This window comes from Mustela lutreola, chromosome 11 (genome assembly GCF_030435805.1).
Source record: "Mustela lutreola isolate mMusLut2 chromosome 11, mMusLut2.pri, whole genome shotgun sequence".
Classification (NCBI taxonomy): Eukaryota; Metazoa; Chordata; class Mammalia; order Carnivora; family Mustelidae; genus Mustela; species Mustela lutreola.
Genome location: NC_081300.1, coordinates 27,279,559 through 27,296,644, shown reverse-complemented (window position 1 = coordinate 27,296,644; position 17,086 = coordinate 27,279,559). Strand labels below are relative to the sequence as shown.

General features: G+C 39.9%; 1 protein-coding gene across 2 annotated transcripts; it reads left to right on the top strand.

Moving 5' to 3' along the window:
• The first annotated feature begins 1,399 nt into the window (after positions 1-1,399).
• HAUS1 (HAUS augmin like complex subunit 1) lies at positions 1,400-16,148 on the top strand. 2 transcript variants are annotated; one of them, XM_059140227.1, is made up of 9 exons: positions 1,400-1,496; positions 2,232-2,406; positions 7,507-7,642; positions 8,877-9,011; positions 10,497-10,620; positions 11,435-11,500; positions 13,085-13,156; positions 13,396-13,443; positions 15,887-16,148. In XM_059140227.1, exons 1-9 carry the CDS (start codon positions 1,467-1,469, stop codon positions 15,935-15,937), a joined length of 837 nt encoding a protein of 278 aa, XP_058996210.1. In that variant the 5' UTR covers positions 1,400-1,466; the 3' UTR covers positions 15,938-16,148. The 2 variants fall into 2 exon arrangements, with proteins under 2 accessions (XP_058996210.1, XP_058996209.1); XM_059140226.1 differs by having other exon boundaries at positions 2,232-2,445.
• The last annotated feature ends 938 nt before the right edge of the window (positions 16,149-17,086 follow it).

The window sequence follows — 17,086 nt, the reverse complement described above, 5'->3', positions numbered from 1 at the left end:
GCTGTACCAACTTAATTGAAATTTGGTTATTGAGCAGAGACACATTTGACTAAAAAAAATAAGGAAGCCATACAATATGGTATTGGCTATTAGTAAAATTCTTTTGAAAAAAAAATTTTCATCATAAAGAAATTTCTGACTTAGAAGAAAGATATTTAGTGCTAAGAGTGATCCACAATTTGGTATTAAACCACATATATCACACCATTGAGTACATGGGCTACCTTTCCTGATGTTTCACAGTATACTACAGGAGGCTGCAGGCAGCATTGTGGTCTAACTAGCCTTCAAAGATAAAACAATCAGAGCCAGAACATTATGGATCAGACTCTAGTTCTACTACTTAATCTTGGTCAAGTCGTTTAATCCATGTGTGCATGGTTTTTAATGTGAAAATAGGTAGAATAATGTGTTCATCTATTTTTCCAGGGTACTTGTAAGAATGAAACTAAAACAGGAAAACAAAGAGATCTATATATTGCAGTCTACAGAAAATCTTTTGTAGTTAACACTACAGTGATGGAGGGAGAACTGTAGGGAAGGCAAGAAATGAATGAAGAATGGCTGAGTGTCAGTGACCCAGCCAGCAGCTGGATGCCATCAACTGTTTTGTTTTGTTTTTTTCTTTAAGTTTTATTTATCTAAGTAACCTCTACACCCCAAGAGGGACTTGAACTCACAACCCAGATCGGAAGTCCCACTCTTCTGATTGAGCCAGGCAGGCACTCCAACTGTCAACTATTTTAAAACAGTCTCCAGCACATGTAGCTCTTTCATAGTGGAAACTAAAGGATAAGGTAAGACTGCTGCAGCTCATATTGCTAGGGTAAAAGTAAAAATTTTAGGGCGCCTGGGTGGCTCAGTGGGTTAAGCTGCTGCCTTTGGCTCAGGTCATGATCTCAGGGTCCTGGGATCGAGTCCTGCATTGGGCTCTCTGGTCAGCAGGAAACCTGCTTCCCTCTCTCTCTCTCTCTCTCTGCCTGCCTCTCCATCTACTTGTGATTTCTGTCAAATAAATAAATAAAAATTTTAAAAAAGATTAAAAAAATAAAAAATGAAATAAAAATTTTAAGTCAATGCACTCCTTGTGGAAGAAACAAGTATCTGCTATCCAAAAAAACAAGTTTCAGGTATTTTTTCAAGACAAGTGGTTCGAGTCAGAAATAAAAATATAAGAAAAGGGGGGAAAAAAAAACCCAGCCTGGTTCTGGACGGTTGTACTTCTCATCTAGGAAAAGATACCAAGGAGAGCAGAGAGACCCGCGAGGCGGCAAGCTCACGATCTTGGAGCCTTGGACCAGCCTTGCACAAGGACTCAGAGACCCACAGTCCTAGGAAAAACTACAACTCCCAGAAATCCCGGGCCCAGAAGGGGGAGGAACCAACGGCGTGTGGGCGGGGCCTTCAGGGCGAGCTGTGAACTTCTCCCGCGAGGAACTCCTCGAGAAGTGGCGGGAGCGGCGGCTATGGAAGCACAGGAAGAGAAAGAGGCGCAGGTGATGGGGCGGGATCGGGGATTTATGGCCTTCTGGAGACGGCATCTTTAACACACTCTCCCCGTCCGCGGATTTCCTAAGCGCACCTTGTTTACTTTTTTCCTCCCCCTACTCTGCCGGTCCATCTTTAGACCCTAGTTCACGATCTGCTTAGACCCCCGGGAAAGGGCGTTTCCCTTCCTTTCCCGGGCTCTCCTTCCTTGGACTCAGTCTTGGAGAGCGGTTGAGGAGCCCCTGAGGTGCCTCTCAGCAGACTGGAGTGGGACTTGCGAATCCAAACCCACTTTCCAGCGAAGCTTCACCGTTCACCGCGGCTTCCTAGCAGGATTTTCACACCTGACCTGCTTCCTTATTCTGCATCCCTACTCTCGGTGCCTCTGGGTACCGCAGGGCTTTGGGCGTGTTGAGAGCAACTCTTTTTTCAAACTTTGAGCGTATAATAATGTTTTGGCACCTTCATACTGAGCTTAAAATCATCCGAGTGATGCAAATTACTATCCTTATATTGCTTTGTAGCTTTAGGAAAGGGTGGATCGTTTTCTGATTTTGTTCATTGGGCTTGCTCACTTTTTCCTGACATCTGGTATCTATCTCCGTACAGACAATTATAATGCGAAGTCAGTGCGTTGCCAGAGTATTTCCAGAGAACGTTTTGTTTGCTTCTCATCATTTCTTTCTCGTATTTGCTTCATGCTATTACAACAAACAAGGCTTTATTTTTATTTTAATGGTTAGGTTGCTGCATGGTTGAAAAAGATATTTGGAGATCACTCCATTCCACAGTATGAGGTGAATGCTCGGACCACGGAGATTTTACATCACCTTTCAGAGCGCAACAGGGTTCGGGACAGGGATGTCTCCTTGGTAATAGAGGACTTGAAACAGAAAGCAAGTGAATATGAATCCGAAGGTGAGATTAATTACAGAATTTTGAATGAGATAACTCGAGGTAACTACATTTTATAACATTTAAAGAATACAAAATTAATTTAGTATAGACTGTTTTTTGTTTTGCTTTGGCTCCCACTCCGTTATTATAGCAACTTAATAAGCCATTATTTCATTATAATGTAAATTTTACTAGTACTCTGATACCAAATAGTAACCCCAAAAACATGTGTCTAAAATTGGGCTGATATACAGGCTTTTGGTTTTTCACTTACATATCTTCTTGATCTGTTTCCCGTCTCCATGCTTTAGTTTAATGAGCCATCAGGACATGCGAGGTGGCAGCCATGAACTGCTGTGAAAAAATCATGTCATCACTATGTGTTCATGGGATTGCACTAGAATTTTTTGCTGTGCATAGGTGTCTTGAGAAAATGCATTCAAGACACTTGTTGTTTTTGTAATACAAACTACACACAAAGGAATTGACAAAAACCTTTCTATGCGTTGGAATATACAAAAGAGGAAAAAAGTGAGACCTATAGTTGCCCTGTATTTAATGTGTGTGGCCTGTGCTACATGCAATGTTTTGAATATAGTACAGTTTGTGTTGTAATTCTACTGCATATGGGCTTTTTTTTCCAATTTTCTTTTAAAAATTAATATACAGTAAAATTGACTTTTTGTTTTAGTTCACTTTTAGCATATAATATTTCTACGATGCAGCAATATTTTATATAAATGTTATTTTATGCAATTGCTTTTATTTTTTTTATTTTTATTTTTTTAAAGATTTTATTTATTTATTTGACAGAGAGAAATCACAAGTAGATGGAGAGGCAGGCAGAGAGAGAGAGAGGGAAGCAGGCTCTCTGCTGAGCAGAGAGCCCGATGCGGGACTCGATCCCAGGACTCTGAGATCATGACCTGAGCTGAAGGCAGCGGCTTAACCCACTGAGCCACCCAGGCGCCCTGCAATTGCTTTTAAGTTTTGTTTATTTATTTGACAAATCACAAGTGGGCAGAGAGGCAGGCGGGGTGGGGGGAGCAGGCTCCCCGCTGAGCAGAGAGCCCCATGTGGGTCTCCATCCCAGGACCTGAGATCATGACCTGAGCCAAAGGCAGAGACTTAACCCACTAAGCCACCCAGGCGCCCTGTAATTGCTTTTTAAATCAAGAGAAAAAATATGCATGTATGCTCTTTACAATTCTGTAGCCACCTTTCCTGATAGTCATTGTTTTTTATGTGTACATTTGAATTATTGTTTGGTGTCACACAGAAATTCCTTTAGAATTTCTTCTAAGTCAGGCCTGCTAACAACAAATTCTCTGCTTTTGTCTAGCTGGGAGTCTTTCCTTTGCATTCACTTTTGAAAGATAGTTTTGCTAAATGTAGGATTTCTCATTGATAGTTTTTCTCTTGAACACTTTGAATATATTACCCCATTGCTTTCTGGCCTCCATTGTTTCTGCTGAGAAGTCAACTATTAATCTTATTGGGGTTTTCTTGTAAACAACAAATCCTTTTTCTTTTGCTGTTCTCAAGATTGTCTCATTTTTTCCTTCAACATTTTTATTTTGATATGTTTATTTGTGGATCTTTTTGCATTTATTCCACTTGGATTTGTTGAGTTGTTGAGTTTTTTTGTTGAGTTATTTCTTGGATGTATAGATTATTGTTTTTCAACAAATATGGTAAGTTTTTAGGCATTATTTCTTTGACTGTTCTTTTCCTGTTTCTTTCTTCTGGACTCCCATTGTACCTATGTTGGTGTTCCTCATTTTTCTGAGGTGCTCTCTCTCTCTCTCTCTCTTTTTTTTTTTTAACTTTTTTCCTCTCTGTTCTTCAGCTTCCATAGTTTCTATTGCTTTAATTTTACGTTCACTTATGTATTCTGCTACTTGAAATCAATTGTTCATTTTCTTTAGTCAACTTCTCAGTTTAGTCATTGTATTCTTCGACTCTAGAATTTCCATTTAATTTTTTTTTTTAGCAATTTCTGTTTCTTCTTGATATTCTCTATTTGATGCAACATTGTCCTCATACCTTTTGTTACTTCTTTCCTCATGGTTTCCTTGAGGAACTTGTTCGCTTGTTCGCATGGCTATTTTGAAGTCCTTTCTGATAAATCCAACATATGATCATTCTGACAGGCAATTTATTTTGCTTGCTTCTACCATGGGTCATGCTTTCTTGTTTTGCATTCCTATGTATTTTTTATAGAAACAGGACATATCAGATAATGTATTGTAGCAACTCTAAGTACAAGTCTCCCAACACCCCGGCCCCTCAAAACTTGTTGTTGGTGTTTTCTTATTTGTTTAATGACTGGCTGATTGTTTCTAATGAAGTTTGTTTACCCCTTGATGGTGTTAAGCCTGTGATGTTGGTCCTCAGGAAGGCACAGACTTAAGTACCCCATAGTCACTGTGGGGTGTCAGTGGTTTTGGAAGGACTGTCTTCCTCTTTTTCATGGACCATATCTAACTGCGAAGTTCTGCTAATTGACAGCCCATTATTGTGTCCAATAATGCTGTGGGACATAAGCTACAAGCTAATACAATCAAATTCTGGCACCCTTAAAGGTATCAGAAGGCAGTGTTTGATATTTGCTGTGACCTAAGACTGGTTCCTCGAAAATATCTTATTCTCTGATTCTCCTGCACAAAGTAACTAGCCTACAGTTTAACCTGTGTCTTGACTCTTCTCCCATTGCTTTTTTTTTTTTTAAGATTTATTTATTTATTTGACAGACAGAGATCACAAGTAGGCAGAGAGGCAGACAGAGAGAGAGGAGGAAGCAGGCTCCCTGCTGAGCAGAGAGCCTGATGCGGGGCTCGATCCCAGGACCCTGAGACCATGACCCAAGCCGAAGGCAGAGGCTTAACCCACTGAGCCACCCAGGCGCCCCTCCCCTTGCTTTTTACTATAACTTCCACAGTTCCTGAGAGTCTCTTTAGGCTTGTACTTCTCCAGGCTCTGTTGCAAATGAATTCAGCTCCTTCGTGAAGATACTGGGAATTATGTCTTCTATGTCTTGCTTCTTCCTCTGCCCAAAAATCTCTGAGCCACAATCTGGAGTTGGAGGTAGAGACGAAAGCAAACTTCTCTGAGTGGCCCTGCGAGGGTAGATGCTGAGTGCTTGGTGGACAGGGAGTACAGCAGCCTTAGGTCCTCTTGACTTTCCTTTCCTGGTGTGGAATCACTACCTCATGAGCTGGTAAAAGGGTCCGTGGGGTAGGGTAGAAGCTCACCCAAGGCAGCACTTCCATTTCGAAAACAGTGGCTGGGTGGTGGAAGAGCCCACACCTTTGAGCCACATTCACCTAGGACTCAGTCTTAGCAACAGATAGCTGATGGGCAGGATGAGGAACACTGAAATTCAGTTCCTCCTGGACAGAAAGCCCTCTGGCTGGAAGCAGGGGGCATGGAGATCCCTGTGTTCTTAACTACAATAGTCTGGAGTGGTGTCTCCACCTCACTGCGCTGGGAGGGAAAAAGAGGGGGTGGTCTTGGTTTAAATACCACAACTCTCACCTTCCTCACAGAATTTTCATGGATTTTCTAGAATAGATGTTTCTTTATTTGCTGTTTGTCCTTAGAACCATTTTCCCAGGTTTTAAATCGTTGTGTTTTGCTTCTGGTTTTTGTTGTTGTTGTTGTTGTTGTTGTTGTTTTTACGTAGTTGGGTTTCTTGTTTTGTTTTTTACAATTTTCGTCTGTTTCACGGTGGGGGCTGGTATGTAGCTCTCATTGCCCTGTTAGGCTAGAAGTCTTAATCCTGGTCTACTGATTTTTGACAAGGGTAACAAGACAATTCAGTGGAGGAGAATATAGGCTTTTCAAAGAAGTGCTGGGATAACTGGATAGTCACATGTATAAGAATGAAATTGGACCCTGCTTAATTAATTAATTAATTCTATGCAAGAATTAATTCCAAATGAATTAAAAATCTAAGCATGAGACCTGAACCTAAAACTCAGAAGACAACATCAGTGTATATCTTTATGACCTTGAATTTAGCAATGGTTTCTTAACTATCATTCCCCTAAACACAAGCAACAAAAGAAAAAGTAAATAAATTGGACATCAGCAAAGTTAAAAACTTTTGTTCTCAAAGGACACCATCAAGTAAATGAAAAGACAGCCCACAGAATGGGAGAAAACGGGGCGCCTGAGTGGCTCAGTGGGTTAAAGCCTCTGCCTTCAGCTCAGGTCATGATCCCAGGGCCCTGGGATCGAGCCCCACATGGGGCTCTCTGCTCAGCGGGGAGCCTACTTCCCTTCCTCTCTCTGCCTGCCTCTCTGTCTACTTGTAATCTCTGTCTGTCAAATAAATAAATAAAATCTTTAAAAAAAAAAAAAAGAATGGGGAAAACATTTTCAAGTCATATCTGATAAGGGTTTGTGTTTATAACATATAAAGAACTCCTACAACTCAATAATAAAGAGATAAATAACCAATTTAAAAGAATGGGAATGTGAATATACATTTCTCCCAAACAGTTATAAAAATGGCCAAGAAGCCAGCCTTATTAGACATCAGGGAAATGCAAATAAAAACCACAATTCCATTTCATACCTACAAGGAGGTCTATAGTCAAAAAGACCTTGGGTTATCATTTTATTGATCATTACTAAGTTCTGTGAGTGACTTTGATACAAAAAATAATGATCATCATCATCATCTTAGTAATAACTGTTGGTGAAAATATGGAGAAATTGAAGGTGGGATTATAAAATCATATGGTTGCTTTGGAAAACAATCTGGTAATTCCTCAAATGGTTAAACATAGTTACCACATGACTAGCAGTTCTACTCCTAGGTATATTCCCAAACATTAAATGAGTAAAGACAGAATGTAGGTTAGTGGTTGCTAGGGCTTCATGGGTTAGGGAATTGGAATACGATGATTAAGAAATGTGGGGTATGTTTGGGGGTGATGAAAATGCTCTAAATTGTATTGGTGGGTGTACAACACTATGAATATACTAAAAGTCATCAAATTGTATACTTTAGGTGGGTGGATTATATGATATGTGAAAAGATTTCAGTAAAGCTATTAAAAATTAAAATAAAAGAAACATCTTAGTCACCATAGAACTCTCCTATCTTTTCAGCCAAGCATCTTCAGAGCCTTCTCATGGAGAGTGTGAATTTTTCCCCTGCCAATCTGTCTAGTACTGGTTCTAGGTACCTGAATGCATTGGCTGACAGTGCAGTGGCCCTTGAAATAAAGGATACTTCACTAGCTAGGTAATTCTTGTGACAATTTTAATTTCTGTAATCATATACTTTAATGTCTTGACTTAAGGATTTTTTTGTTTCTCTGGGTAATTCTGTAGAAGAAATTAACAATAAATGCAAAAACATTGAATTTACTTAATTTCTCCTTATCATCGCCAGTGAACATGTTTAATTAATTCAGATAAACCTGGTGTTGTTTACATTTTCTTCTTCTAAGATTAGGTTTGTGAAGGTTGGTACACATGTATATTTGAAAAGGGATGAGTTATCGCTTACATTGCTCCCTGTGAACAATAAGAAAAGCAGTAGGCTAAATTATCTGATTGAGCATAGTGAATTTTGGTCATGTTTCCTGTACTGGGTAGAGTAGGTTGAGGACCTTTATTCTTTGTGATAGGCATCCCACCTATATAATGATGTTCTTTCCAACAACCCTAGTAGGAAGCTGAAGCTCAGGAGAGGTGTGTTAAATAACTTGTCCAAGCTGATAAATGGCAGAACTGGGATTCCAACCCAGCTTGACACCAGAGTCTGTATGATTACCATTGCTGGCCATGTCTTGGCTAGGACGACCACTCTAAATTGTAATCAGAGAGCTGTCTAGCTATTCTACTTAATTGCCCGTATGAGGACTTGGAATTAATATATATGCTCAGAGAGTAGTGTTTCAAGTTTAAGAATATGAGGCTGTATTACAGCAGAAATTTAAACTTAAGTCAATTCAGCAGACACCAAATACCAGTTATATGCTAGGCATATAAATATAGCCATACACACGCACGCGTATAGACAGATGGATAGATATCGATAGATGTGTATACACACACACACAGGCACTGGGGAAGCATAGGCTAATAACTGTCAGCAAGGACAGCCTCTGCTCATGGTCAAATAAGGGAGATGGGTATGTAAAACTATAGCATAGTTTGACATCTGTGACAATACAAGAATGTACCAGCTGTAGCTAAGTAGCACAGAGAAAGGGGTACTGAGTTCTAGAATGGGAGTAAATCTTATTTGAGTTTTGAAAGACAAATAGAAGTTCGCCTGAAGAAAGGCTTTTCAGGCAATGGGAACAGCATATTTAAAAAAAATGCATAGAGAGAAAAATGCATGGAGGTATGAAAAAGTGTGATGACAGAAAAATCCACATAGAGATAAAGTCATCGTTAGAAATGAGGAATAATTGTCATTATTGTTCTTAATGTCCATTTATGTGATCAGATTCTTTTTTTTTTTTTAGTTTTATCCCTGCAGTGAATGACTTGACCTCTGATCTTTTCCGTACCAAATCCAAAAATGAAGAAATCAAGCTTGAACTGGCAAAACTTGAAAAAAATCTAACTGCAACTTTAGTGTTAGAAAAATGTCTACGAGAGTAAGTAATTGAGTTGGAAGCTGTGACAATGTTTATTATAAAAACCGTGACAGGGTATTATCAGATTTAGTTTGGGCGGCAGATATGATTTAAAACAACATTAGGAACTGGGGTCCATAAATGGTTTTCTAAGTAAAAAATGACTTGGATGTAGATAGGAGTTGGTTGGATACAGACTTTCACCTTTTACTTCATACAATTTTTTACCTCTTTTACAAATGGCCTAGTTTTTGTTTGTTTGTTTTGAGATTTATTTACTTGAGACTGAGAGAGTATCAGCGAGAGTGGGACAGAGGGAGAGGGAGAAAGAATCTTAAGGAGACACCCCACTGAGCACGGAGCCCCATGCAGGACTTGAACCATCCATCCAGAGATCACGACCTGAGCGGAAGTGAAAGGTCGGATGCTTAACTGACTACACCACCCAGGTGCCCCAACAAATAGCCTAGGTTTTATAATTTGGGGAATTTTACATAATTTTTTTTTTTTTTTTTTTTTTACTTATAAGCTATGGTGCAACATAAAGTCACACTATAATTTGTTGCCCATTCTTATTAGACCTCTGGCATCCCTATTTTTTTCTTTTTTAAATATTATTTATTTATTTATTTATTTGAGAGAGAGAGAGAGAATGTGTGTGTATGCGTGTGCTAGTAGGGGCTAGGGGCAGGGAGAGTTACAAGAGAGAATCTCAAGCAGACTCCCCACTGAGCACAGAGCCTGTCTCAGGACTTGATCTCACAACCCTAAGATCATGACCCCAGCCAAAATCAAGAGTCAAACACCCCTAGAGCTCTGATATCCCTTTTGATGCTCTGGACCTTCTTTAGGTCCCTGTTGCCCCAGAGATTAGATGCTCCAGATCAGGAATGTGGATATGCACAAGTAATTTGGTGGTGTGTAAATTTCCTTAACAAATATTGAGTATGTAGGTGCAAGGCACTCTATCATGTCACATTTAGGAAAGAGGACTTTGGGACCTCCATAATTCAAGTTGGCTTGGATATATTAAATCATTTCTTCAAACAGCAGGTTTACTTTCTCCAAGAATAATTGGCCAGATTATTCTTAAAATTACTTAGTATTCCTTGAGAAAAATTCCAGGTGGCAGCATGGCGGAGATGACCTGGAAGAAAAAATGGTAGCTAGTCTGCAATATAAAGTATATGGTAGAGGGGTTCCTGGGTGGCTCAGTCGTTAAGCACCTGCCTTCAGCTCAAGTTGTGATCCCAGGGTCCTGGGATCGAGCCCCACATTGGGCTCCGTGCTCAGGGGGAAGCCTACTTCTCCCTCTCATTCCGCCACTCCCCCTGCTTATGTTCCTTCTCTTACTGTCTGTCAAGTAAATAAATAAAGTATACAGTAGAAAATCTAGCAAGTGTATTACCACCTTTTGGCTAATCCAGAGTCAAATCCCAAAAGTAGTAGCTTCTTTTTTATAATTCCACTGAAGAGAAGAGAATGTTTTCAACCTTACTTTTTAAGGGATCTAAAGAAGGCTGAGTTTCATCTGTCTACGGAAAGGGCCAAAGTTGACAGTCGTCTTCAGAACATGGACTTCCTCAAAGCAAAGTCGGAGGAGTTCAGATTTGGAATCAGAACTGCAGAGGTTTGTATGAAGGACTAAATATATTTAGTTCTTTTTTTTTTTTTTTTTTTTTTTAATTTTACTTATGCATTTGAGAGAGAGAGAGCATGAGAAGGGGGAAGGTCAGAGGGAGAAGCAGACTTCTGCTGAGTTCAGAGCCCAATGGGAAGCTCAATTTTGGGACCCTGGGATCATGACCTGAGCTGAAGGCAGATGCTTAACTGACTGAGCCACCCAGGTTCCCCTATTTAATTCTTTTCAAACTTCTTGTTGACCTTCACCCTCACATCTAGGCAATATTATTCCTACCTTTTCCAGATAAAGGAACTATGCAGAAGTTGGGTAACTTGCCCAAAGTCACATAGCTGCTTAGCCACGTATCCAGATTCAAGTGCAGACAGCCAGGCCCCGGAGCCCAGACTCTTAGCAGTGCACCCATCTTGTGGCAGCTCTGCGACTGAAATGATCCACACGCTGCATAAAAGTGCTTAGATGCATGTGTGGTTTTCCATCTATGACTTGTCGCTTCTTGTTACTGTGTTGTATGTTGAAAACATGATGGTCACTTTCAAAATACTGTTTTTTTTGTTTGTTTGTTTGTTTTAAAGATTTTATTTATTTATTTGACGGACAGAGATCACAAGTAGGCAGAGAGGCAGGCAGAGAGAGAGGAAGGGAAGCAGGCTCCCTGCTCAGCAGAGAGCCTGATTTGGAACTCGATCCCATGACCCTGGGATCATGACCTGAGCCAAAGGCAGAGGCTTTAACCCACTGAGCCACCCAGTCACCCCTCAAAACATTGTTTTTAACCGAACTCCCTTTCTTGGAATTATAGGAGCAACTTTCATCCAGAGGCATGGATGCTTCTCTGTCTCATCAGTCCCTAGTAGCACTTTCAGAGGTGAGCTCATTGTAACCCAGTTTAGCTCTCTTTAAAATCTTAGTGCACAATCTACTTTTTCATTTGTTTCTTGGTACAGAGCTTTGTTCACTATTAACCTGTTTTTCTTCACTTCTGTAGTTTACGTTCACCAGCATTTATACCTTTATTCCTTGGTTAGCTGTAACTATCCTCACATTTATTTGGTTTCCTTTACATATTACTATATGCTAGAAACTCTTTGCTAGAGTTGGTTATATGTTATTGATTTGTTTATAAAATATATTTATTGAGGGATTATATACTAACCATCTAGGTTCTCTTCTTCTCTTTCCATTTACAGTAAAAGTAAAATGGCAGGCCTGAAAACTCCTATAGGATGCAATCCTAGGTTTTTAGGTTGTGTAAGTGTCTTGTTTATTTTTGTGGGAAGAGGGAGAAAGAGGAGGTTTTATTTTGTTATTATTTTTTTATTCTTTTTTTTAAGATTTATTTATTTGTCAGAGAGAGGGGGAGAAAGAGAGAGCATGAACAGGGGGAGCAGCAGGCAGAGGGAGAAGCAGCTTCCCTCTGAGCAAGGAGCCTGATGTGGGACTCAATCCCAGGACCCTGGGATCACGACCTGATCCAAAGGCAGACGATTAACGGACTGAGCCACCCACATATCCCAATTATTATTTTATTCTTATGATTTTTTACACTTTGATTGACAATTCATCAGTACATATTTGAGACCCTAACTGCTCCCTTACATTATGATTCCTGTTCTCCTAGACAGCATACTTAGATCCTATTCTCTTTTTTTAAAGATTGTATTGATTTGAGGGAGAGAGAGCTTTTTAAAAAATTCAGAGAGAGAGAGAGAGAGAAGGACAAGCAGAGTGCACTGAGTGCGGAGCCTGGTGTGGGCTCCATCCCAGGACCCCGAGATCATGACCTGAACCAAAACTAAGAGTTAACGCTTATCCAGTTGAGCCACCCAGGTGCCCCTATTCTCTTATTTTTTTTTCCTATTCTCTCTCTCTCTTTTTTTCTTTTTAAGATTATTTATGTATTTATTTGGCAGACAGAGATCACAAGCAGGCAGAGAGGCAGGCAGAGAAAGAGGAAGGGAAGCAGGCTCCCCGCTGAGCAGAGAGCCCAACTCGGGGTTCTATCCCAGGACCCCGGCACCATGACACAAGCCAAAGGCAGAGGCTTTAAACCACTGAGCCACCCAGGTGCCCCTTCTGTTCTCTTTTTTAAAAGATTCTATTTTTAAGTAGTCCCTACATCCAATGTAGAACTTGAACTTACAACCCTGAAATAAAGAGTCATGTGCTCCTTGGACCAAACCAGCCAGACACCCCACTTAAATCCTATTCTTAGTAAATGGGAGTATAACTTTTCTCTTTTAAGCATCTTATAAGGATTGATTCCATTGGAAGTAAGTTTGTTGTTCATATATCTTTGAACCTCATTTGGCCTATAGGTACAATTTGATACATTATTTAAAATAACTTAATGTTAATGCTTTATTATATTCTATTTCAGAAATGAGTGGTGTTTAGTTGCATTACGAATATCTCTATCACTCTGTAACTCTTGTGTTTTTTCCACCCCCAGAAATTGGCAGAACTAAAACGACAGACTATACCTTTGAAGAAAAAATTAGAGTCCTATTTGGATTTAATGCCGGTAATTATTTTTATGAATTTTTTAAAAAGCAATCTCCAACTTTCCCCAAAGGTACTAAATGATCATGAAAATACTAGGTCCATGTTTAAGGATTTAAAATCTGCTAAATTTCAGTATCGTATGTAAACTGGATACACTTCTGTAAAGTTTTTGCCTTTTGAAAAAGACTGTTGCACTTTTTCTCCTTGAGTTCTGGGTGATGCAATATAACGTCTTCTTGTTTTATTTTTCTTTAAAAGAACCCGTCCCTTGCTCAGGTGAAAATTGAAGAAGCAAAGCGGGAGTTAGTAAGTAGTTCCATTTTTCTTCTTCTGATTTTTTAAAAAGAAAGAAAAAAACTGCTGATAGAACTAAAGCTCCCTTCATCCTTCTTTTTTCCTTCCGACTCAGAGGTAAACGACAGTTCCAAAGTTGCTATGTGGCATTACCATGCTTTTTTAATTTATTTTTTTAAAGATTTTCTTAATTTATTTGACAGAGAGAGAGATCATAGTAGGCAGAGAAGCAGCAGAGAGAGAGGGGGAAGCAGCTACCCGCCGAGCAGAGAGCCTGATGTGGAGCTCAATCCCAGGACCCTGAGATCATGACCTGAGCCAAAGGCAGAGGCTTACACCACTGAGCCACCCAGGCGCCCCATTACCATGCTTTTTTAAAAAAAATTTTTTTGTTTTTTTTTTTGAGTCAGCTCAGCACCCAATGTGGGCCTTGAACTCATGACCCTGAGATTAATAGTCACATGAGCCAGCCACATGGTCTACCATGTATTTTTTAAATACTTTTTTGGATATGTATATATATTTCTTTCCATAAAAAATACATAGTAATTTTTTATCTCTTTTAAATTTTTTCATAGATTTTCCTGGCTGGAAAAGGGGTTGTCGAGAGACATAGAATATCCTAGGCAAAAGAATTAACAAAGGTATAAGAGTTAAAAAAAAAAAAAAAAAGGAGGACTTGTCTAAGCTTTGGCAAGTGATGCAGTCCAGCTGCTTAGGGGTATACAAGGATGGTAGGGCTAAAGAAGATCGATTGGTTTATGATATAAAGGATGTTAAATATAAAGATGTTGAACTTGGAGGCTCTAAGGGAGCACTGAACATTGCTATGTATTTCTTTATTTTCTAAGCTAAAGAGAAATGTGATCAAAGCTATGTGGGTTTTGGTTTTTGTTTTTTTAAGATTTATTTATTTATTTATTTATTTGTCGGGGAGAGAGAGATACAGTAAGAGAGGAAACATAAGCAGGGGGAGTTGGAGAGGGAGCCCGATGCAGGGCTTTGATCCCAAGGACCCAGGATCCTCATGACTTGAGCCGAAGGCAGACGCTTAATGACTGAGCCATTCAGGTGCCCAAAGCCATGCTTTTTGATTAGGACAGTTCTTTAGAAAGATTATTCTGGGGGAAAAAAAGAAATATTATTCTGGAATCAGTGTATAAGTGTAGACTGGAGGAGAGAGAGAGAAAATTGCAGAAACTGGTTGGCCTCTTTTGACTGGGGAGAAGGAATGAGAAAGTGGCAATGAGAGTAGGAAAGAGGTGATGTGAGAGATGTTGTGGAAGTACTTTGCTCAAACAGGAGATGTCAGAAAAATGGGTCCATGTATCTTTTTTTTTTTCTTTTTAAAGATTTTATTTATTTATTTGACAGACAGAGATCACAAGCAGGCAGAGAGGCAGGCAGAGAGAGAGGGGGAGGCAGGCTTCCCACAAGCAGGGGGCCCGATGCGGGGCTCGATCCCAGGACCCTGGGATCATGACCCGAACCGAAGGCAGAGGCTTTAACCCCCTGAGCCACCCAGACGCCCCGGGTCTGTGTATCTTCAAACTGATACAGTGACTCATCTTTCTCAAGAGTTTTTCCCCTCGAAGGGGCGCCTGGGTGGCTCAGTGGGTTAAGCCGCTGCCTTCGGCTCAGGTCATGATCTCAGGGTCCTGGGATCGAGTCCCGCATCGGGCTCTCGGCTCAGCGGGGAGCCTGCTTCCCTCTCTCTCTCTGCCTGCTTCTCCATCTACTTGTGATTTCTCTCTGTCAAATAAATAAATAAAATCTCTAAAAAAAAAAATAAAAAAAAAAAATAAAAATAAAGAGTTTTTCCCCTCGAGATGTTTATTAGAATCAGGAGTCTGAAAACTTTCAGGGGTATGGAGAAGAAGGCAGAGATATAAAAGCAAAAAATGTCTAAAAGCATATTTAATATTTATAATGGTATTTACAAAAATTTTTTTTTAAGATTTACTTATTTATTTTAGAGAGAGAGCATGGCAGTCGGGAGAGGGAGAGGGAGTGTCTTTTTTTTTTTTTTTTTTTTTTTTAACAGACAGAGATCACAAGTAGGCAGAGAGGCAGGCAGAGAGAGAGGGGGAAGCAGGCTCCCTGCTGAGCAGAGAGCTTTATGCGGGGCTCGATCCTAGGACCTTGGGATCATGACCTGAGCCGAAGGCAGAGGTTTCAACCCACTGAGCCACCCAGGAGTCCCTGAGAGGGAGTCTTATGCAGACTCCATGCTGATCATGGAACCCAATGTGGGGCTTGATCCCACAAGTCTGAGATCACGACCTGAGTCAAAATCAAGAGTCAGACAACATAACTGACTGTGCCACCCAGGCACCCTTGAATTTCTGTTTTAATTTTTTTTTTTTGCTTCCCTTACTTTAAATTACACTAGGAATTCGAGCACCTGTTTTATGTTCTTATTTATAGAATTTATGGTGTTTCTTTCTTCCTGTAGGATACCATTGAAGCTGAACTTACAAAGAAAGTAGACATGATGGAACTGTGACCAGAGTCAAGTAAGCTTCGTCTTCCCTCACAGAATACTTTGACTAGGACTTGAAAGAATGTATTCTCTTCGCCTTCCTTAATAAGTCAACTCCTGTGTTCTTAGATGAGATAATAACGTCACTGTTGATGAACAGTGGTTTTTGGTTATATATTGCATTTCTGTGCCCAAATACATAGTTTTCATATTAAAAAGCATTGTGGGTTCTCTATGTTGCTGGCAGTTAAGTGTCCCTCGCTGGGTCTCTTTGGTGAACATTACGACATTTGTCATGTCGTCGCTCATGAGGTTAGTTACTGAAGAGAAGAGTTCTGCAACTCAGTTATGTTTCTCCCACTCCTCCCTCCAGGGTTCTGCTGTCAGTTCCTTCTGATCAGCTCACCTGCCTACCTCCAAATGTTAATATATGCAGGAATTTAGTTTATGAAAGGGGTGACCTTTTAAATCAGTAGCGGAGAAATGGATAATTCAACACATGGTGCTAGATCCTTATTTCACACCTTATGTCAGGATAATCCCAAAGATCAAAGATTTAAATGTTAAGACAAAAAAAAAAAAGATAGTGAGAGGAACCATGAAGAAGCTTTAATGTTTTGACTCTTAAATAATCATAGAGTCAGTAAAATGGGTCCCCAACCCAGGAGCCATAAATGAAATGATAGAAATATTTGAAAATTTGGAAATATTAAAAATTCCCATGTAGTAAAATCTTTAAAAAGTAAAAATCAAAGGACTTCACAAATGTGGTGTAGGGAAAATTCACTATGTTCACTGAGTTTCACCATGTTCACTATGTTCCTTTTTGTACTTTTTTTTTCCTTTTTGTACTTTTAAAAATTTTGAACCATGTGATTAAGGAGTAATCAGTTAAAAAAAAAAGAAAAATGAAGCTATTAGTTTTGCTTCATTTTGTTTTTTGCCATCGGCTTTTTAAAGATTATCTAAATGGCCTTAAAAATTTCCCTCTCAGGGCGCCTGGGTGGCTCAGTGGATTAAAGCCTCTGCCTTGGCTCAGGTCATGATCCCAGGGTGTTGGGATCGAGCCTCGCATTGGGCTTTCCACTCAGTGGGGAGCCTGCTTCCTCCTCTCTCTCTGCCTGCCTCTCTGCCTACTTGTGATCTTCTCTCTCTGTCAAATAAATAAATAAA